The sequence below is a fragment of the Acipenser ruthenus genome, chromosome 51 (genome assembly GCF_902713425.1).
Source record: "Acipenser ruthenus chromosome 51, fAciRut3.2 maternal haplotype, whole genome shotgun sequence".
Classification (NCBI taxonomy): Eukaryota; Metazoa; Chordata; class Actinopteri; order Acipenseriformes; family Acipenseridae; genus Acipenser; species Acipenser ruthenus.
Window position 1 is genome coordinate 2,469 of NC_081239.1, and position 22,588 is coordinate 25,056.

General features: G+C 44.7%; 2 protein-coding genes across 4 annotated transcripts; one reads left to right on the top strand and one right to left on the bottom strand.

The window, feature by feature from the left end:
- Positions 1 to 3,014: 3,014 nt before the first annotated feature.
- Positions 3,015 to 21,458, bottom strand: LOC131722796 (large ribosomal subunit protein uL11m-like). Its single transcript, XM_059015902.1, has 6 exons — positions 21,360 to 21,458; positions 19,709 to 19,841; positions 5,977 to 6,072; positions 5,222 to 5,315; positions 4,637 to 4,796; positions 3,015 to 3,168 (listed from the first exon to the last, which is right to left on the bottom strand). The coding sequence occupies exons 2-6, from the start codon at positions 19,829 to 19,831 to the stop codon at positions 3,060 to 3,062; spliced, it is 582 nt and encodes a 193-aa protein (XP_058871885.1). The 5' UTR covers positions 19,832 to 19,841; positions 21,360 to 21,458; the 3' UTR covers positions 3,015 to 3,059.
- LOC117970626 (transmembrane protein 121-like) lies at positions 11,876 to 19,010 on the top strand. Of its 3 annotated transcripts, none has more exons than XM_059015900.1 (3): positions 11,876 to 12,092; positions 13,411 to 13,479; positions 17,869 to 19,010. In XM_059015900.1, the coding sequence occupies exon 3, from the start codon at positions 17,889 to 17,891 to the stop codon at positions 18,840 to 18,842; it is 954 nt and encodes a 317-aa protein (XP_058871883.1). In that variant the 5' UTR covers positions 11,876 to 12,092; positions 13,411 to 13,479; positions 17,869 to 17,888; the 3' UTR covers positions 18,843 to 19,010. The 3 variants fall into 3 exon arrangements, with proteins under 3 accessions (XP_058871883.1, XP_058871882.1, XP_058871884.1); XM_059015899.1 differs by lacking the exon at positions 11,876 to 12,092 and adding an exon at positions 12,255 to 12,573; XM_059015901.1 differs by lacking the exons at positions 11,876 to 12,092; positions 13,411 to 13,479 and adding an exon at positions 12,255 to 12,573.
- Positions 21,459 to 22,588: the final 1,130 nt, after the last annotated feature.

The window sequence follows — 22,588 nt, forward strand, 5'->3', positions numbered from 1 at the left end:
ATTAACTTCCGTAGCAGAGTTTGAACTTTGAAAAAAAGAAACATATATATATATAGTTTATTATATTTTACTTAATCGCCTGGATTGGTTATATACCTTTGTTTTGGTTCATTTTGGGGTTTTTTTTGGAGTTCAGCTAGCGCCTCAGGACAGACGACCCAGTTTTATTTTCTTTATTTCTTAGCAGACGCCCTTATCCAGAGCGACTTACAATTGTTACAAGATATCACATTATTTTTACATACAATTCCCCATTTATACAGTTGGGTTTTTACTGGAGCAATCTAGGTAAAGTACCTTGCTCAAGGGTACAGCAGCAGTGTCCCCCACTGGGTTGAACCTGGATTGAACCCACGACCCTCCGGTCAAGAGTCCAGAGCCCTGACCACTACTCCACACTGTATCATGTACATGGACAGTTTAAGCTAGGGGGACATTATTTTTGTGGACATTAGGCGACCAAGGACTCCAATGGGACTATATTTTGATCAGATTTATTCTGTAATTGTGGGATGTGATTTTTTTTTCAGTTATCTTAGTGCTCTACCAGTTTCGTTGTTATCCACTGTTTCTATTGTTGGTTTGTATTGCCTCAATGTATATAAGTCTTACCCCGCGTTTATTCCTTAGACCTGTCACTCGACTCGCCTTTTTTCAATGGCTATTGTGGATGGGAATAGGGTAATTAATTATTTTGATTGACCTCTAGAGTCGAGTCACAAGAAAAACAAACATGTTAGCCTAATTAGATATAAAATACTTGTCTATAACATTTTGTTCAGCACATTTCTCGTCTTAATTAGCCTGTACAGGTCTAAAAACACTCTGACCTTTTAAATCTGAAAAGCGGAGTTATATATTTAACCGCCGAGTACCGTTTTATTAACATTAACAAGCAGAAAACACAAGCCACTTGTCGGCTAGGTAATTGTTGCTTCTCCTCAGAGATCTGATTTTAATAATGCGTTCTTGTTTTTGTTTTTTTTTTCCTTGGGCTCCTGAAGGAGAATAAAAATTTCAAACCGCCACTTGAGTTTCTATTTCGAGACTGGAGAGGAGCGCCGCTTCTGTGAAACAACCGTCGCTTGCCAATTAATATACGGTCAGAATGCCATTATTAATTTTCAGAATATAGAAGGTTTTTTTTTTCCATTTCAAATTCAAAGTGGTTTTTTTTTTAACATATTGTTCTCTGTCTCGCTCAAAAATGTGTGTTATTCATTGCAGGGATGGGAACGAGACTCCCATTGCACAGCAGTGTGATCCAGTCCTGGTTTCACTGGGAGTTTAATAATCAGACACACCTGAGCTTGTTAGCTAGACACACTGGGGGCTGATCAAGCTGGTAGCAGTAAAACCTGGACTGGATCACACTGCTGTGCAATCGGAGTCTTATTCCATCTCTTATTCATTATAATAAGTTGAATGTTTTAAACCAAATTCCTTGGCGTTCCTCTGTTCCGTCCAACCTTTAGCGGGGTGGATATTAAACCCTAATTTATTACATTTTAAAAAAAGCCCGTATAGATTAGGTTTAACTATAGAGAATTAAGAATGTAGTTTGGAAAATAATTTTAAAAAACTAGTTTGGAAAAAAGTTTTGTGGTCTAAACGCATAATCCGCTCCGTGTTTAGAACCCGGTTTCTGTGTGTGGCCTATAACTGGTCTATAACCTGATTAGGGGGGGGGGGGGTTATAAATTGACAGCAGGCTACAGTACCCCCCCCGGAAAATATTTAAACATTTCTTGGCTAAAAAAAAAAAAAGAAATATTTTCACTGCGGTTGCCATCGTAACGTCCATTTTTTTTGTTATGATTTAATTTATTTATTTATTTATCGTGTTGACTCGCATCGCTGTTAAAAAAAAATCGCTGTCAAACGGAGGGCAACAGTTTCATTTAACATTTTGATTTTTGTAATGATGATCACGCTGGCCGTTTATATTTAGAATACTAACGCACGCACGCACGCACGCCTCATTCTCTGGACACACACACGCACACACACACATTGCCAGCATATTATTAGCGTTACCCGAGATATATATATATATATATATATATATATATATATATATTATATATATATATATATATGAATGATGCATAAGCAAATATCACTGTCGTTATCTTATAACGCAGTCCCGCCTGCTAGGATGACGTGTCAATAGAACTGTGTGTGCGTCTCTGAAGCCTGTTCGCAAGTAGGTGCTAAAACGGGGGGGGGGGGGGGGGGGGGGGGGTCGTGTGTCTACGCTTAAAACATTGCGAGTTCTGTACCCACTCGCCTCGGAACATCACGAAGTATTGCTCACCCTATTTATCAAGTCTCATGTTTGCAACCCCAGCTCTCTGCTCATCTGAGACGTTATATTTAGCTAGTTGTTGGTCTTTCTTGTGGGAGTGTGTATTTTTTATAAAAGATCTGCAGAAAACGCACTCTAAAAAACTCAAACCTCAGCCCGATTCTAGAACATTACCGGTTTCTTTTACAATATATATATATATTAGACTATAAATGCACGTATTAACGTCTGTATATAACTCTGGACTGTGGACAACAAACGCGTTCAACTGAAGTCTTGCTCATTCCTTAGGCTGCGCTGCCCCCTAGTGGTAATACAGCGCAATTGTCCTTATTTGAAGAACCGGCTGCTGTGAAACATTTTTTGGAGTAATTTTAAACTGCTATCTACCGGTTATTGTAATTCTCTCTTTAAAAACTGTATTGTTAAGATTAACCGACTCCTCCCATTTTTGTTAACCGCAAAACGGTTACGTCTAAATGAAACTTATTAAAATGACAGAAATAAATAAATAGCTCGTGTTCTAAAGTTTTTAAAAATACATACATAAATAAATGCGTGTCAAAGAAAGAAAATAATATTTGATACTAACAGGATAACGAAACATTGTGAACAGATCAGATTTTCACAGCTTTCCTTTTAAACTCTTGATACAGTGTAACAGTGGAGTCAGGCGGCCAAAACGCTAAAAAAATTAAAATACTAATGAATTTGACGGCACACGTTTTTATTGTGATTGTCGGGTTTCATTTTATTTTTTCTTTCCCGATGTCAGCTCTTCCGCCGCCGCCGCCGCCTCGTCCGATCGGCGCTTCTCTTCCCGTTCCTGCAGGAAACGCCGGTACTCTTCAGCGGACAAGCTGGGAGAGGAGAGGAGGAGGAGGAGGAGGAGGAGGAGGAGAGAGAGAGAGAGAGAGAAGAGGAGGAGGATGAGGGAGAGGGGAGAGAGGAGAGACAGAGAGAGAGGGGAGGAGAGAGAGAGGAGATGAGGGAGAGGGGAGGAGAGATACAGAGAGGGGAGAGGAGAGGAAGAGGGGGAGAGAGAAGGGAGAGGAGAGATGGAGGGAGACAGAGAGGAGAGAGACAGAGAGGGGAAAAGAGGAAGAGGGGGGAGAGAGAAGGGAGAGGAGAGAGGGAGATGATGGAGAGTGGGGGGGAGAGAGAGGAGATGAGGGAGAGGGGAAGAGAGGAGAGAGAAGGGGGAGAGAAGAGGAAGAGGGGGAGAGAGAAGGGGGAGGAGAGAGGGAGAGAGACAGACAGAGGAGAGAGACAGAGAGAGGGGAGATGACGGAGAGAGTGGGGGGAGGGAAGAGGAAGAGGGGGAGAGAGAAGGGAGAGGAGAGGGAGGGAGACAGAGAGAGGGGGATGATGGAGAGAATGGGTAGGAGAGAGAGAGGGTAGATGAGGGATAGGGGAGAGAAAGAGAGGAGAGAGAGGGGGAGAGGAGAGAAAGAGAGAGAGGGGAAAGAAGAGGGAGGGGGAGAGAGAAGGGAGAGGAGAGGAGAGAAGAGAGGGAGAGAGACAGAGAGGAAGAGGGGGGGAGAGAAAGAAGGGAGGAGAGAGAGAGAAGGTAGTTTATTCTGTTAAAGCATTTCAATATTTAGTAACATTTGTTGTACAATAACTGTGGAAAAAAAATGATCAATTTTAAACGTTTGGTTTTTTTTAAATCGTGAAATATCTTCAATTACTATTTGACCTGGCGTGAAATAAGCAAATTATTATTTATACCATGAAAAAAAAAAAAAAAGGACAGCCCTCGGTCTCATTAAACTACACTCACTAAAAAACTATAAATAGGACACCTGACATTTCGAGCAGCACAGAGCTCCACAAGTGAAGTTCGGTGTATCATTTAAAAATCATGTTTCAAGAACCCCCCCCCCCCTCCCCCCTACCCCCTACCCCCCCCCCCTCCCCCCTACCCCCTACCCCCCCCCCCCCCCCCCGCCCCAACAAGAGGCAATAAATGAGACTGAACTGATAAAAAATAAAATTAAAAACAAATCGCCAAGGACTAGAACCCATCATTCGATTATCAAGACGGAGCTCTCCGCAGGCGAGGGGTCCCTGGTGTGGATCGGGGGGGCCTGACTCCCCGTTCAGAGTGAATTCAGAAACAGCTGCTTGGGTTTGTGATGATCGCTGCTTTTCTTAAAGACTCTGCGGAGAACAGCGACCTACACGAACCCAAGCAGCTGTTTCTGAATTCACTCAAAAAAAAAAAAAAAAAATCGCCCGATTGTGGAGGGCTCCATCCGGGTAATCCTAAGGAATCATTTCCCTCGGAAACATCCGGGTAAGAGGAAAGCGAAGCAGGGTCCTCACTCGTTGACGACTCGGATGCCCAGGGAGCGGGCGCTGCCGATGATGCACCGGACCACGTTCTCCAGAGACATGTTCTGCAGGGCGAAGCTCTCGTCCTGCGCTTTGACCCGCGCGATCTCGTAGACGTGCTTCACCGTCACCATGCCCGCGACCTCGTGACCTGGACGCACACGCAAAAAACACAGAGAACCGTTGAAAAACCAAAACACGGGACTTTGTTAAACGGGGCTAGCCTGATCCGGTTTGTCAAATCAAAATTGAAATTGCTTTGTTGAAGTGAGGAGAGGGAAGGGGAAGATGAAGGGAGAAGGAGGGGTTAAAGGGAGGTTGATAAAGTTGATAAGAGATCGTGGCTTTTTATAAAGCACGGTCTAACATTGCTGTAAAACCCTCCAGCAGGGTGTTATAATTTCAAGACGCCACAAGAGGGTGCTATTGTACCTTCTGAATGGTTTTAGTTAAAACGCACAGATATAAACTCGTGTGCAAAGAAAGAGGACTTTCGTTACCAAAAAATAATAGGGGTACAAATATTCGGGAGGGGAACCAGTATTGATGTGTGACACGGTCCAGAATTCAGCCCACCTGTCTTCCCCGCTCCCCTCTCGATCCCGGCCGCAGCCTTCAGGAAGTACGAGACGGTCGGCTGATTAATCTTCAGATCGTACGTCCGGTCAGGCTGAGAGAGAGAGAGAGAGAGAGAGAGAGAGAGAGAGAGAGAGAGAGAGATATGGGAGAGAGGGGAGAGAGAGGGGGGGGAAGAGGAGAGAGAGAGCAAGAGAGGGGAGAGAGCGAGAGAGAGAGGAGAGTGAGAGAGAAAGAAAGAAAAAGAAAGAAAGAAAGAAAGAAAGAAAGAGAGAGAAGGGGAAGAAAGAGAGACAGAGAAAGTGTAAGAGAAAAAGGAGGGAGAGAGAAAGAGGAGAGAGAGAGTAAGAGAAATAGAGGGATAGAGAAAGAAAGGAGAGAAAGGAGGGAAAAAAGAGGGAGGGAGTGTAAGAAAAATAGAGGAAGGGAGAGAGAAAGAAAGGAGAGAGTAAGAAAGTGGAAGGAGGGAGAGAGAAAGGAGGGAAAAAAGTGTAAGAAAAAGGAGAGTAAAAAGTGAAATGAAGGAAGGAGTGTGAAAGAAAAAGAAGAGAAATTGAGCAAAAGAAAAAAAGTAAAGAATATGAATGTTAGCATCACTTATTTGTGGGAAAGGGTTAATTTTAGGATTATAAAACCTGCACGCACACAAACAGCCTTAAAAAAAATAAATAAAGAGTCAGTAAAACGGTTCATAAATTTTTGCGAGTGGGGCTGGCGGTCTCGTAAACACAGAGAGAAAGCGCTGGCCGGCTCACCTTCACAAAGACCTTGATGGGCAGAGGGATGCCTTCCTTGATGTCCTTGGTCTTCTCATTGAAATCCTTGCAGAACTGCCCGATAGGAATGCCTCTCTGCAGCGAGAGAGAGAGAGAGGAGACGCTGTGATCACATTCAATCAGGAACCAGCTCCGCTGCAGCCCCGCTATCAGCCACAGGGGGGCGCTGGTGCGCGGTGAACCCTGGATTCCCTTGCCCTCCCTACCGGGGCGGTGCTCAGCCGATTGTGCCCCGCCTCCTAGGAACTCCCGGTCACGGTCGGCAGTGACATAGCCTGGATTCGAACCTGCGATCTCCAGGCTATAGGGAGCATCCTGCACTCCACGCGGAGCGCCTTTACTGGATGCACCACTCGGGAGCCAGACAGATAGATAGAGCGAGAGCGAGAGACACACAGACAGACAGACAGACAGAACGAGAGCAAGAGAGACACACACACACACACAGACAGACATGCAGAGAGAGAGAGAGAGACACAGACATACATGCAGAGAGAGAGAGACAGACAGGCAGGCAGGGAGAGACAGAGAGAGAGAGAGACAGAGAGAGAGACGGGGAAAGGGGTAGACAGAGAGAGCAGAGGGAGATAGGGAGAGAAAGAGAGAGAGAGAGAGAGAGAGAGAGGAGAGGGAGAGAGGGGGGTGATAGAGAAAAGAGAGATAGAGACAGTGGAGAGGGAGAGACAGAGGAGACAGAGGAGAGGAGGAGAGAGAGGAGTGGGACAGAGGGGGGAGAGAGGAGAGACAGGGGAGGAGAGAGGGAAGGAGAAGAGGGAGAGGAGAGAGAGAGAGATGCAGGGAAGAGGAGAGGAGAGGAGAGGGAGATTTAAATGGTTTTTATTTTTATTATTAGTGAAATCAGTTCTAAAATTTCCATTCGGTTAACGAGACCCAGAGGAACACGCTGAATATTTCCGGGCAGATCTCCGCAAAATCAAGAAATCAGGACACACAAAAAAAAAAAAAAAAATCGCATTAAACGACCGCTTCCCTCCCAAGAGCCCAGGCATTCAGGAGAAAAAATAAATCCTTCCGAAACACAAAAGCTATTACACTGCGCTTTATCTAAACACGGGCTGTCAGGCACCCGATAGCAGGCTGTATGTAGTGCAGGGAGCCGTGTGCGTGTGTGAGTGATTACTCTAGCATTGACGCTTATCTCTGCTCAGCCAGACTTTCAGATTAACACCCCTAATAGCTCCCCTTCCCTTGTAAGAGACGATAAAGACTAATGCACTCATGTAACTAAAAAGACTAAGGGATTCTGGTTGTCAGAACTACAAATAGTCCAATTTGGAAGTGGCTCCAGTAAAAACCCAACTGTATAAATGGGTAATTGTATGTAAAAAATAATGTGATATCTTGTAACAATTGTAAGTCGCCCTGGATAAGGGCGTCTGCTAAGAAATAAATAATAATAATAATAATAATAATAATAATAATAATAATAATAATAATAATAATAATAATAATAATAATAATAATAGGGCAGCAGTGTGGAGTAGTGGTTAGGGGCTCTGGACTCCTGACCGGAGGGTCGTGGGTTCAATCCCAGGTGGGGGACACTGCTGTTGTACCCTTGAGCAAGGTACTTTACCTAGATTGCTCCAGTAAAAACCCAACTGTATATATGGGGAATTGTATGTAAAAATAATGTGATATCTGTATAATGTGAAATAATGTATAATGTGATATCTTGTAACAATTGTAAGTCGCCCTGGATAAGGGCGTCTGCTAAGAAATAAATAAATAATAATAGAGGGTAGTTAGCGGTTGGTTGCACCTGAATGGAGTTACAGCCGAATAACTCCTTTCTATTGATAATTGGTAAGGTGACAGAACAGACTGCAGCCAGGTAGGCTCCGAGCTTCTAGAGTGTAAATAGCAGGTATAGAAGCGACACAGACAGAGGAGCTCCCAGTGCCTCCAGATCATCGGTGTGTCAGTCTCCCATCAGTCAGGGTTTTGACATATTTTTAAACTTCGTAGTTGAACAAGCTTCTCAAAAGTCTCACAATAACGATTCACTGAATAAAAAAAAAAAAAAAAGCCGCGAGTTAAAGCGAGCTACTGAATAATTAATCCCCCCCACCATCTGTATCGGACTAAATTAATTACCTCCGCCTCAATTACTTATTCATAACGGATCTTGAGCGTTGGCGAGATCAGCTTTTATATCTCCGAGAGCGGTTTCGTATTTTCAAGGGAAATGGCCGTCGCATAAAATGTAGTTTTTCAGATACTCCCCCGCCTCGCACAGGGAAGCATTGTAAAGCACAGAGAGGTCTGGTAAAGCATAGGGAAGCATTGTAAAGCACAGAGAGGTCTGGTAAAGCATAGGGAAGCATTGTAAAGCACAGAGAGGTCTGGTAAAGCATAGGGAAGCATTGTAAAGCACAGAGAGGTCTGGTAAAGCATAGGGAAGCATTGTAAAGCACAGAGAGGTCTGGGAAAGCATAGGGAAGCATTGTAAAGCACAGAGAGGTCTGGTAAAGCATAGGGAAGCATTGTAAAGCACAGAGAGGTCTGGTAAAGCATAGGGAAGCATTGTAAAGCACAGAGAGGTCTGGTAAAGCATAGGGAAGCATTGTAAAGCACAGAGAGGTCTGGGAAAGCATAGGGAAGCATTGTAAAGCACAGAGAGGTCTGGTAAAGCATAGGGAAGCATTGTAAAGCACAGAGAGGTCTGGGAAAGCATAGGGAAGCATTGTAAAGCACAGAGAGGTCTGGTAAAGCATAGGGAAGCATTGTAAAGCACAGAGAGGTCTGGTAAAGCATAGGGAAGCATTGTAAAGCACAGAGAGGTCTGGTAAAGCATAGGGAAGCATTGTAAAGCACAGAGAGGTCTGGGAAAGCATAGGGAAGCATTGTAAAGCACAGACAGGTGTGGCACTTTGTAATTAAGACATATGGAAAGCACATTAAGATACAAACCATGGTAAGCTATGGTAACTGCACTGTATAACCATGGGAAAAGCTTGGGGGAGGAGGAGGGCACTGCAAGATGACCGTGGAGTTTTCTTCCAAGGGCGTTTGAAAATGCAAAGCAGGAATCAATCAATCCAGAGACCGGTTCTATCCATAAGATTTAGCGGCGATCCGTGATGCCAAAGATAACAGAACGTTGTGGTAACTCAGAGAGACATCATCTCCCTCGCTGCACGAGGGGAGGGGGGGGGGGCAGGCTAATGGGAAATTGATGGGGCTGCTGGATGAGGAGGGAGAGCAACCGTGGCATTTCGTAAAACTCAAGAAAAAAAAAATTGCATGAATTCTTCACACTGCTGTACAGCGCAGTCCAGGTCTGTTTATAAACCTGGGGAGTTTTTTTTGCCAGCGGTCGATAAGGGCTGTTTTTATATATTGCAAAGTTTTTTTTTTTTTTTAAATTGGAAAATTAAGTCCCCCTGAGCGAGTCGCTTCACCTCCTTGTGCTCCGTCCTTCGGATGAGACGTAAAACAAACGAGCTCCTATTGGAAGTGACTCAGCAGCAGCAGCAGTTGTTGATGAAGCAGAGTTCACCCCCCCTAGTCTCTGCAAGCCGCTTTGGATAAAAGCGTCTGCTAAATGACTCAATAATAATAAACTGAAGACGGTAGGAGAGCTTTTTAGAGTTTAATGAGGCTCACACTGCCTCCCTACCCCAAACCCTGCAGTGTCTGACAAGGCATTAAGCGTGTATGCAGAGCACAGATGTGGGAGGAGATGGGATTCACATTGATATTCAACGGAACGGCACAGAGTCTACGGGGAGCTCTGTTTAAGAAGCAAGGTCTTGGGCTTGACCTGCGCAAATCTCTCTGGAAAGAGATTGTGAGTCTATCAGCATCTGAATCCTTAAGAGACAGGCGACTGTCAAAACACAAGCACAGGGGCAGTGATAAAATAAACCTATCTGAAGTGAGCTTCCCTGGGATAGCATTATTATTATTATTATTATTATTATTATTATTATTATTGCATACAAAATTCATTCGACCCACAGCAGTGCTGGGAATAATACTCTCGTTGGCACATCACCGTTCTAGCGAGCCCGGTTCTCCTGCCCACACGCTGTGCCACCTGGCTCCCCTGGGACCGGTCTCTCGAAGCTGTGCTGTTTTTTTTTGTGTTTGTTTTTTATAGGAGATGAGCCACCTGTCACATGAACTGCCGGGCTAGTTATCTGCTCTGAGCGCTGAACTGACAAGCTGAGGAAACACACAGGGTGAGACACACACACACACACACACACACACACACACAGAAAGGTCAGGAAGGAGGGGGGGTCTCTGTCTGCGTGACTCCCTCCTCTCTCTCTCTCTCTCTCTCTCTCTGTCCGTCTCCCTTTAGATTGGACAGTTAGAGAGTTGTCAGTGGACTGCATTTCCATTATTATTATTATTATTATTCCTTGCTGTTTGATGTCTTTGCTCAGCAGGATTCCCGCGCTGATCCGGCACACCTGTGTAAATCAGTATCCAGTCTCTGGGAAGAATCCTAAACTGCGGCTGTACTCCCACGAGGTTTACAGATCGCATGCCACACGGCAGAGCCCCCACCGCCCCTCACATGTGTTCTCCTTGTTGTGTGTGTGCCCCCCCCTCGCCCCCCGCTCAGGATGCAAAGCCAGGCTCCTGACTTGAGTCTCAGCTGCTGAGGAGATTGAAACGGGCGTCTCTTTGACATTTGGAGGTATTTGCAAGTGAAGAACAAAATCACACGAGACGTGACGGCTTTCTGAATGTTTGACTGCCACCTGGGAGGAAAATGAGACCCTAGGATTATATTATCAACCCATTCAGAAACAAATACATTCTTTACTCTCTCTCTCCATCCAGATTTCGATTTCCTGGTGCTCAGGTGTGTCTGATTATTATTATTATTATTATTATTATTTATTTCTTAGCAGACATCCTTATCCAGGGCGACTTACAATTGTTACAAGATATCACATTATTTTTTACATACAATTCCCCATTTATACAGTTGGGTTTTTACTGGAGCAATCTAGGTAAAGTACCTTGCTCAAGGGTACAGCAGCACTGTCCCCCACCTGGGATTGAACCCACGACCCTATGATCAAGAGTCCAGAGCCCTAACCACTACTCCACACTGCTGCCCCAAAACTCCTAGTGAAACCAGGACTGGATCACACTGCTGTGCAATGGGAGTCATATCGTTATGATCAAATATATAATTATTTAGTCATTTAGCAGGCATTTGGGGGAGACTAGGGGGGTGAACTGCAGAGTCACTTCCAATAGGAGCTCGTTTGTTTTACGTCTCATCCGAAGGACGGAGCACAAGGAGGTGAAGCGACTTGCTCAGGGTCACACACACACACACACACACACACACACACACACACACACACACACACACAGGGAGTCAGTGGCTGAGCCGGGATTTGAACCTCCTGGTATCGAGACCCCTTTTCTCTAAGCGCTGGATCACCAAGCCTCCACTGTTGGCAAACCTACAGCCTCATGTAAAAGTATCACTACTCCTAGCGACAGTGTCTCTACAGGACTGAGCAGAAAAGATCACAGGCGCATTGTAAATCACGACCGGCTTTTCAGCGGTTATATAAACAGGACGGGTGTGATTAATTGCGCAGCGGCATGGGACGCGCATGTTTTGTAGTTTTGAATTAATTTAACAAATTGTCACACAGTATCACGCCCGCCCCTCTAAGTGTCCTCATTTGAAGGGCAGGCTACATTTTTAACTGCCATTATCTAGCTGTTGTTATAATTGCCTCTTTAAACTATACTGTCCCGATAACTTACTGCAAAAGTTACGTCTAAAATGTAATAAACACTTGCGTTTAAAATGCCTTGCATAAATTAAGTGCTGTGATTGGCTGAACAAGATCACATGACCGTGCGGCTCATAAGCGTGGAGAGGTAAAAAACGATCCTGTGCAAAGTTGAGTTGGTTTGTTTTTATATAAGACTGTTTCAACTGTCGTGAGATCCTACAGGAACTTAAGCAAAACAGAAAAAACGCTGTCTAAATTATATATTAAAACATCATAATAATTGCTGTTCAACAGCGTGAAAACTATTCAGCTGAAGATCGGTCTCGCCTCCTTTTCTGCGTCCACAGAACTGTAAGTGGATTAAACTATCTGAAACATTTCATACTGGCGACAGACGATAAGCAAATCTGCTTTAAATTATGAGAGAGAGAGAGAGAGAGAGAGAGAGAGAGAGAGAGAGAGAGAGAGAGAGAGAGAGAGAGAGAGAGAGAGAGAGAGAGAGAGAGAGAGAGAGAGAGAGAGAGAGAGAGAGAGAGAGAGAGAGAGAGAGAGAGTCTTGGTGCACAAACCCTTTCTGAAATGCAGGATTTTAACGGCTTGTTGGATCAAGCACGCTTTTCTTTGAAGATGAAAAACGACGAGGATGGGCATTCGTGTGGTTATGAACATCACATTTAAAACAGGAGGCGGGTAGTCGGCTTCCCTTTCTGGCGATCCCTCGATAAAGGCAGCCGGACACGAATCCGGACCGCTGTCACACTGAGCGACATACCGGCCAGGGAGTCGAGTGTCCGCATTTATTTGAGGAAGAACACACGTGAACACAAAACACGTGGGTAATATTTATTAAATCTACCTTATTATTTGATTTATTTTTATTAATAGCCGCGTTTCCAATTCTCACGGCTTTGTGGATAGATAGATAGATAGATAGATAGATAGATAGATAGATAGATAGATAGATAGATTTTCCTAACACCTGAGCAGAGCTAACTCATTTTCTCTACTTCTGGGCTAAAAAAAAGGGGTGAATTATTTATTTCTAAATATTTTTGAACGTTTTATTAATGCATTTCATTTGTGTGTGCTTTTACGTTTCACTGCATGCGATTCTGAAGGCACTGGATCAATAACCATTAAAAATCACTCTAGTTTGGAATGATTTCACCGTTGTTTCGACCCCAAAACGCATTGTGACTTCCTGGTTTCGGTCTTTCAAACTGAGCCCCTCGGATATGGCGCATTTAACCGCAGTTCGTTTTAAAAAATGTCTGGAAAATTGACAAATGGATCCGAGAAAGGAGACAGTATAAGATGTTTTTGTCCCACAAAGAGAAGACCCCTCTTTTGGTTAAGGTATCTGTTTGATCCGCTGAAGCACCGGTTAGAATGATCAATATCTTTATTTTTTTGAATTTCATTTTCATGAATATAGCGTCAAAGCAATATCTAGCCCAACAGCCCGCATTTTATGAGATGTAATATTATAATACGTTAGCAGAATCTTGCTGAAATCGTCTTCCCTCTTATGAATATTATTACTAAGCGCAATCTCGCCTCTGGCGCAGACGGTCGTAGATTCTGAACAGGACTTCTGAAAGTTTTCAGTAATCTGGGAAACGATACTTTTTGTATTTTTATTCATGTTTATTTCTATTTTTTTTTTCAGAGAGAAGAAATCGGTCTGTGAAGATTTGGTGGTTGGTCTGCGTCGTGGTGGCGTCCTGTTTTATTTAAGGTAAATTACGCAGGCCGGTGTTATAAGACGCCCCTTGGCACGCCGGGCGCGGTGATGAAGATCCAGTGAACTCTCAAGTCGGTGTATTTTATTTTCATCTCAAGGCGCCCTTCACTACGAAGCCCGTTCATCAGGGTTGAGCGCAGCCTGCCTCAGCTGGCTAGTGCAATTCACCCGGCGCTTCTAAAGAAAGAGTTATGCTTATAATTACGCTTGAATACGATTTGAATTAAACCTCAGAAGAAAGCGAAACGCGAGGATGTTTTTCAAAGCGTGCGGGTCTTGCTGTCAGGGTTTGGGGAAGATTTGTTGACCGTTTATTGTATTTTAATTGTTTTTATATTTTTTTTCCCCTATTTGAATTTGCTCTTGTTTACAACAGACCTTATTGTATTTCATAACAGCTCTTATGTGCAATGTGATATTCTGTAATAACTGTAAGTCTCCCTGGATAAGGGCGTCTGAATTATTATTATTAATAATAATAATAATAATAATAATAATAATAATAATAATAATAATAATAATAATAATAATAATAAATAATAATAACTCAAAAGAATCCGAAGAAAACAGAAACGACGTCTTTTTCACTCAACTCGGGTAAACTATCAATGGGGGTTCGGAGAAAAGGCGGGAGAGCCCGGGTTAGCTGAGATTTGGGGGGAGGGGGGGGGGGCACCGTGGTCATGGAAACGAGGCATACTTCAAACCGGCATTGCCAGTTACCTGAGCGGCCAGGTTGGCGCTGTCTTACAAGCTGTCGCCATGCCAGATAGTTGATAGATCCAGCTCCTCTGCGCCTCAAGATAGCTCGGAGCTAAAGGAATTTACACACGCCTGAATCAATATGTGTCGCTAGTTTTATTTTCTCTCTCTCTCTCTCTCTCTTTGCTCATGGTGTTGTTAATACACTGCTGGTGAAAAACAACTCGACAATAACACAAATAAATGAATAAATACATAAAATAAAATAGGCTCATACGATCGGAGTGGCATCAATAACACACTGATAAATCAAGTTTACTCACAAACACACTGAGTGCCTTAATATAATTAAGTTTAGCTGCTCCATTTATTTTCTTTGTCGCGACAGCTTTCTCTGGGGTTGACTAAACTCATAACGTGTATATTCATGTAACTTATTCCATTTGGAGTTTACTTTTTAATAGTTAGTTTTGAATATTTTTATTATATTTTTAAAACAGTGAAAAGTTAGCTGGGGCAACAGAATGTGCAGTCAACAAGCTATTTCAGCAGCTGCCAGTGAACCGCTTCTGCTTATGCGCTTATGGCAGCTTTTACAAGGGCTGGAAGCAGACAGGTGCAGAGATGGAGACAGAGGGAGAGGGGAGTGACGTCACATCGGCAGACTGACCACCGAACGAGGGGGGGGGGGCGCAGGGGGGGGCACACACACAACACAAGGAGAACACATTATTATTATTATTATTATTATTATTATTATTTTCTTAGCAGACGCCCTTATCCAGGGCGACTTACAATGGTTACAAGATATCACATTATTTTTACATACAATTCCCCATTTATACAGTTGCGTTTTTACTGGAGCAATCTAGGTAAAGTACCTTGCTCAAGGGTACAGCAGCAGTGTCCCCCACCTGGGATTGAACCCACGACCCTCTGGTCAAGAGTCCAGAGCCCTGACCGCTCCTCCACACTGCTGCCCCATGTGAGGGAGCAGGCGGGGGCACAAGAGACAAGCAAACACAACACACGTGTGCAACCGCACACACACACACACACACACACACACACCCAACAACACGATAAACTGTACTGCAAGGGCTGACGGGAATCCAGTCCCCCGATTCTACTTAAACTATTTACGTTTGAACAACTAAATTACATTTGAATGCTCAGCTAACTTAAAACGGATGAGGGTTGTGAATAGAATTTGCATTTAAGTTAATGCAACTCGATTTAAATTTATTTAGAATGACTCTGGGGTTCTCAGTGTTTATATTATATTATTCAGAGACACGCAGGGAGAATACCAAAGCAGATTGATTTTTCTGGTGGTATGGGAAACGGCAAAAACACAAAGGCTCCCCCGTTGAAAGACGCCTTTAGAAATTCAATATAAAACACGGCTGTAAATTAAAAAAAAACAGCGCTATACCGGTATGACGGGCAAGTTGATCACGTACAGATTGAAACGTAATTTAAAAAAACAACAAAAACTTTATACAAATGTTAAACAAAAACAAAAACACACCGCCGGTTGAAAACGTATCCTCCAAAAAGGACACTACAGCATCTCTGAAAGAACTTGGAAATAATGAGTAATTTAAATCCTGAGCCTAATCGACTAGAGGATTAAAAACGCGTCGCCCGTGAATTTCATCACCCGAATAGACATACGAGACCCAGGTGGCCGATAGCGAGCGCGGTGGAGCGTGCAGGCCGGAGACAAGGAGGTGTGCTCTGCATTTCACCGAGCCCCCCCCCCTCGTCTCTCCCCCCCCCCCCCTCTCCCCCGTCCACACAGACAGCCTAGTGAACCAAGCTCGACCGCACGCCTCTTCATCCATCGATCGTCTGAAAAAAACACGATCTGGAGAGTAACAAAAAGAGAAGAGGCTGCTTGTGCGCCAGTTTATATTATATATATATATAAATAATATTTGATCGTTTTCTCTTGCCCACCGATCATAGGTTATTTGAATTTCGTGTTAGGCTTTTTGTAACTTGGTTTGAGGGAGTCTGGCAGAGGGAGGCTGTTCAGAGAGTGTAAGAGCCTCCCTTTCTCTCTGCTCCACCAGCACAGAGGGAGGATGTTCAGACAGTATAAGAGCCTCCCTTTCTCTCTCTCTGCTCCACCAGCACAGAGGGAGGCTGTTCAGAGAGTATAAGAGCCTCCCTTTCTCTGCTCCGCCAGCACAGAGGGAGGCTGTTCAGAGAGTATAAGAGCTTCTCTTTCTCTGCTCCACCAGCACAGAGGGAGGCTGTTCAGAGAGTATAAGAGCCTCCATCTCTCTTTTTCTGCTCCACCAGCACAGAGCAGAGGGAGGATGTTCAGACAGTATAAGAGCCTCCCTTTATCTCTCTCTGCTCCACCAGCACAGAGGGAGGCTGTTCAGAGAGTATAAGAGCCCCCCTTTCTCTTTCTCTGCTCTACCAGCACAGAGGGAGGCTGTTCAGAGAGTATAAGAGCCCCCCTTTCTCTTTCTCTGCTCCACCAGCACAGAGCAGAGGGAGGATGTTCAGACAGTATAAGAGCCTCCCTTTCTCTCTCTCTCTGCTCCACCAGCACAGAGGGAGGCTGTTCAGAGAGTATAAGAGCCTCCCTTTCTCTGCTCCGCCAGCACAGAGGGAGGCTGTTCAGAGAGTATAAGAGCTTCTCTTTCTCTGCTCCACCAGCACAGAGGGAGGCTGTTCAGAGAGTATAAGAGCCTCCATCTCTCTTTTTCTGCTCCACCAGCACAGAGCAGAGGGAGGATGTTCAGACAGTATAAGAGCCTCCCTTTATCTCTCTCTGCTCCACCAGCACAGAGGGAGGCTGTTCAGAGAGTATAAGAGCCCCCCTTTCTCTTTCTCTGCTCTACCAGCACAGAGGGAGGCTGTTCAGAGAGTATAAGAGCCCCCCTTTCTCTTTCTCTGCTCCACCAGCACAGAGCAGAGGGAGGATGTTCAGAGAGTATAAGAGCCTCCCTTTCTCTCTCTCTCTGCTCCACCAGCACAGACAAAGAACGATCATAAGCAAACACTGAACCCTTGTAAACAGAATATATGTTTTCCTTGTGATTATCATTGTTGTTGTGATTTAATATCGGAGTTATGAATGCGATTAATATTATTCTAGCTGCTGCTGCTGCTGCTTGAACCTCCATCTCGACGGGAGAGATTTCAAACCAAAGCGCCCTGACTTGACCTCTTGACGACCTTTCACAAGATCATGACGCTGTCACACAGTCAAGGCGTCAATACTCAATCTCCAGTGACAAGTCACTTAGCTTTGACATAATGATAAAAAAAAAAGGCTTTTCCGTTATCTGATGAAGACAGAGAGACGGGTCGAGACGGGACAGCGGCCAAGACGCGAGAATCCGTTTCCATTCCAGCTCACTTAAAAACTCTCTCTCGTTCAGAAGGGAGTTAAAAACCCACTGAGATTTCTCTTACAAAAAAAGGAGGGCAGCACACAGGACACAAAAGATTTAAAAGAAATGATGTTACTGCTTTGATAACTGCTTAGTAGAATCGCTGGTTAAACCAATCAACTGCGTATTGCAAATCAGAAACCACGGCAGTAAGCAGCTTTGTAGAATCGCGGGTTATTTTAAAATCAATCAAAACTGTGACTTAAGAGAAATTAGCGGTTGCAATTTAAGTTAAAATACTTTTGCTCTCTGTCTCCCCCTACAGGACGGCGTGGGCGGCGCAGCATGGCCCCTCCCCCTCCTGCTAATAAACCCCACGCCTGCATGTCCGCCATGGTGATAATCTCCACCATGGCTACCATGGACGTCTACCTGGTGGAGCAGAGCTTGGGGCCCCAAAAAATCGGGGTGTGCATCACGGTGCTGGTGGGAGACCTGTGCTTCCTCATCGCGCTCCGTTACGTGGCCGTGTGGGTGGGGGCGGAAGTGAAGACCCCCCGGCGCGGCTACGCCATGGTCCTGTGGTTCCTCTACGTCTTTGCGCTGGAGGTCAAACTCTACTTCATTTACCAGAACTACAAGTCCGAGAAGCGAGCGCCGGACCCCCTGGCCAGGAAGACCCTGACCCTGCTGCTCTCCGTGGGGGTCCCCTCCCTCTTCGTAATCCTGGCGGCCACCGACCGCATGGAGCACGTCCGGATCTTCAGGAAGAAGGAGAGCCTCCGGAACCGGATCTTCTGGGTGGTGGTGGACCTCTTAGACGTCCTGGATATTCAGGCCAACCTCTGGGAGCCCCTGAAGAAAGGGCTCCCCCTGTGGGTGGAAGGCGCGACTTTCTTCTACTGCTACTCTCTCCTCCTGGTCCTGCCCTGCGTCTCCTTGAGCGAGATCGGCACGCAAGGGGGGACCCGAAAGACGGTGGTCTACCCGCTCCTGAGCCTGGCGGTGGTCAACGTCGCCACTCTCTTCATCCGGGGAGGGGTCCTGCTGTGGTATCAGGACCCACGCGTCTCCACCGTGTTCCTGGGGAAGAACGCGCTGGCCGTGGCGGTCAAGACCTGCGCGGTGCTGCAGCATCGGAGGGAGCTGTCGGACGCCAGCCGGGGGTCCGATCGGAACGCTCCGAGTCTCAACGACACCCCCCCCGCCTCGTCCCGCAATCACACCCCCGCTCGCACGCACACGGGCTCCCAACACACCGAATCGTTAGCCCCCTCTTTCATATCCAGGGAACTGTAGCCCCTCCTCCTCCTCCTCTCTATATATAAATGAAGGTTCTTTTTTTTCCTTTTGAAATATAGATACTGAAATTTCTGATACCGCTAGTTATTCACTGGAATACTGTATGGGGTTTCTCATTTATTATGGTCTGTATTTGTTTCTAACTGTACAACATTCAATAAAAACGTCCACACGATTGTTCTAGTGGTTTGTACTTCAGTCCTTTCTATACAGTGTCTTTTCAATGCAGTTTGAAATTCACCATGTCCAGAAACGTATGCAGAGAATGGTAAGTGCACGATCAGAAGCTAGTCTCTCTCTCCGTCGCTAGAATTAATTCAAAATTGATTTCTGTGTGCGTTACGATGTTGTCAGTGTTCGTTTATTTTCTCCCCCCTTCCCCCCCCTCTCTCCCTCCTCTCTTCTCCTCTCAAGACCAGACAGTAACAAGACATTACTGTCAAGAACTGTACAAATAACACACAGGAATGCCCTCAGGGTCAGGTTTGTTGTGTGTGTGCGTGTGTCTCTGTGTGTGTGTGTGCGCGTGCGTCCGTCTCTGTGTCTGTCTGTCTGTGTGTGTGTGTGTGTGTGTGTGTGTGTGTGTGTGTGTGTGTGTGTGTGTGTGTGTGCGCAAGCGTGTGCGTGTGTGTCTCTGTCTGTCTGTCTGTCTGTGTGTGTGTCTGTGTCTCTGTCTCTGTCTCTGTGTGTGTACGTGCATCTGTCTGCCTGTCTGTCTGGGTCTGGGTGCAGCGTTGACAGCAGGGTGCAGTGTTGACAGCAGGGTGCAGTATTAACAGCATGGGTGGATTATCCTTCCGCCTCCAACTCCATACTAGAAATTTTAACGAGCAAGAGAGGGAGGCAGAGACCGGCGGTCCTACCTGCCCCAGAACGGGTCCCAGCGGGGGTCCAGGGGCAGCCTGCCCGGCACGCACGATCGCTCGGATCACGTTCCCCACGTCAGCCTTCCTCACCGTCTTGGCAGCCTTCGAAATCTTAGACATCGCAGCAAACCTGCAAACGAGGGACAGGAATAAAGACTCCTGTTGCACAGCAGTGTGATCCAGTCCAGGTTTTACTGCTACCAGCTTGATCAGCCCCCAGTGTGTCTAGCTAACAAGCTCAGGTGTGTCTGATTATTAAACTCATGCTGAAACCAGGACTGGATCACACTGCTGTGGATTCTAGTAGTGTTGATTTGAACGTGACGAGGTCTCGCAGCTCCACCTTGTGGGCACTTAATGGAACTGCAGACAGTTAGACACTATTAAAGCTCCAAGCTTGTATCAAATGGCCAATGCATATTCTGTGCCTAATATTTGTGATTGCTGCACCCAGTCCTGGGGTTCAGAGCTCCCCTCAATGAAGTCTAGTATTATTATTATTAATATTGAAATGATCAGGAGTTTGAGCAGGGTTAGAAACTCACACTAGCCCTGCTGCTGCTGCTGCTGCACCCAGTCCTGGCGTTCAGAGCTCCCCTCAGTGAAGTCTAGTATTATTATTATTAATATTGAAATGATCAGGAGTCAGGAGTTTGAGCAGGGTTAGAAACTCACACTAGCCCTGCTGCTGCTGCTGCACCCAGTCCTGGGGTTCAGAGCTCCCCTCAATGAAATCTAGTATTATTAATATTAATATTGAAATGATCAGGAGCCAGGAGTTTGAGCAGGGTTACAAACTCACACTAGCCCTGCTGCTGCACCCAGTCCTGGGGTTCAGAGCTCCCCTCAATGAAGTCTAGTATTATTATTATTAATATTGAAATGATCAGGAGCCAGGAGTTTGAGCAGGGTTACAAACTCACACTAGCCCTGCTGCTGCTGCTGCTGCTGCTGCACCCAGTCCTGGGGTTCAGAGCTCCCCTCAATGAAGTCTAGTATTATTATTATTAATATTGAAATGATCAGGAGCCAGGAGTTTGAGCAGGGTTAGAAACTCACACTAGCCCTGCTGCTGCTGCAGGTTTACCAACAGGAGCTGTTCATGCAACTATAAGGGAGAAACAGTATTTAACATCAGACTCCTGATCACTGTAATATTATTATTATTATTATTATTATTATTATTATTATTAATTACAGTATATATAATTGCAGGGCTAGTGGGAGTTACAAGCCACGGTACTCGTATGAAGACAATGCAATTCCATTTTAATTACAAACAAGGGTTTCAAAGTCAGCAACGCCTCATAATTGTAACAGAATTACCCACGCATTACCGGTGAAGTTAAAATAACGACGTATAGTACAAAAATCACACCAAATGTGGCTGTTTTTGATCAGAACAAAAAAAAACAAACGTATTTTTACACTGAATTTCGGCAGAGATTTGAAAACCCTGCAATTGGTCAAATTGGTTTTGAAAAATCAGAACACAAAATCGAGTACTCTCGCTTATTGTGTGTTTTTTTAATGACATGCAGTCGCTGTGCCTGTAAACGCTCGTTATTATAAAATCTCCTTGCTTAACCAGGAGTGCAAACCTTCAATAAACCGCAATTCAAACTAACTCTTTCATTTCATAACTCACTCAATCCTGCAGAACCGCTTCCAAAGAAACCAGGCAATGATCCTTCACGCCGCAGCTGACACTGCGGGGCGCAGACATGTTGGGTTAAAGTTTACAAGGCGGGACATCCGGCAGCAGGATTGTTTTTTTAAGCTGTAGTGCCATCAAAAATAAAAAAAAACACATTTTAAATTTGCATTATAAGGTTGACATACTGTCTCATTGTTTTGACTTAGGATCTCGTTATTTCGACTTACTGTCTCGAGTTAGGATCTTGTTATTTCGACTTGCTATCTCGTTAATTCGAGATAGTAAGTCGAAATTAGGAGTTCCTAAGTCGAAATAATGAGATAGTAAGTCATCCTTATAATGGAAATTTAAAATGTATTTCGGTTTATGTTGATTTGTTTTGTGTTTTGGTGGCGGGAATGTGCTTTCATAGGGCTGGCAGCCTCAGGTGTGAATAATGTGGAGAGGTGAAGGGAACCTGTATTTAAGGTGTCAGCGTTTTACAATTTAAACCGCTCTTATTTTTCGACCCATATATAAGAAATAATGTAGATAAAATAACCTAAACAGAAGGGGGGGCGGTGGAGTGTTACGCGTAGGATTAATTATTATTATTATTTATTTCTTAGCGGACGACTTATAATTGTTACAAGATATCACATTATTTTTACATACAATTCCCCATTTATACAGTTGGGTTTTTACTGGAGCAATCTAGGTAAAGTACCTTGCTCAAGGGTACAGCAGCAGTGTCCCCCACTGGGGATTGAACCCACGACCCTCCGGTCAAGAGTCCAGAGCCCTAACCACTACTCCACACTGCTGACCTATTATTATTATTATTATTATTATTATTATTATTATTATTATTATTATTATTATTATTATTATTATTATTATTATTATTATTATTATTATTATTGATGATGATGATGTATCATGTATCTTTAATATAAATAGCTGTAAGTCTAGTTGCTTGACACATTAATACCTCAATACCTGATTGTCTGAATTTGTAATCAATTGGTACACTTGTTAGCTCTGTCAAATACCGTAACTACCAGTGATAAACTGCGGTTCTGTTGAGTTTATGAGGGAAAAAGGGAAGCGGCGTGGTGGGGTGGAGAGGAGAGGAGAGGAGGGGAGGGGAGGGGAGGGGAGGGGAGAGGGTGCAGATAATAGCGACCCCTCGCTTCTAAATATAGCACTACACCACCGTCTATTAGGGGCTGCGTCCTTTG

Excerpts from the sequence above, each read along its gene's own strand:
- LOC117970626 (XM_059015900.1), top strand. The coding sequence starts at position 17,889 with ATGGCCCCTCCCCCTCCTGCTAATAAACCCCACGCCTGCATGTCCGCC.
- LOC131722796 (XM_059015902.1), bottom strand. The coding sequence starts at position 19,831 with ATGTCTAAGATTTCGAAGGCTGCCAAGACGGTGAGGAAGGCTGACGTG. Across the intron at positions 6,073-19,708 it reads TGGGACCCGTTCTGGGGCAG|AGAGGCATTCCTATCGGGCA; the intron begins GTAGGACCGCCG and ends CTCTCGCTGCAG. Across the intron at positions 4,797-5,221 it reads GAGGGGAGCGGGGAAGACAG|GTCACGAGGTCGCGGGCATG; the intron begins GTGGGCTGAATT and ends GTGTGCGTCCAG.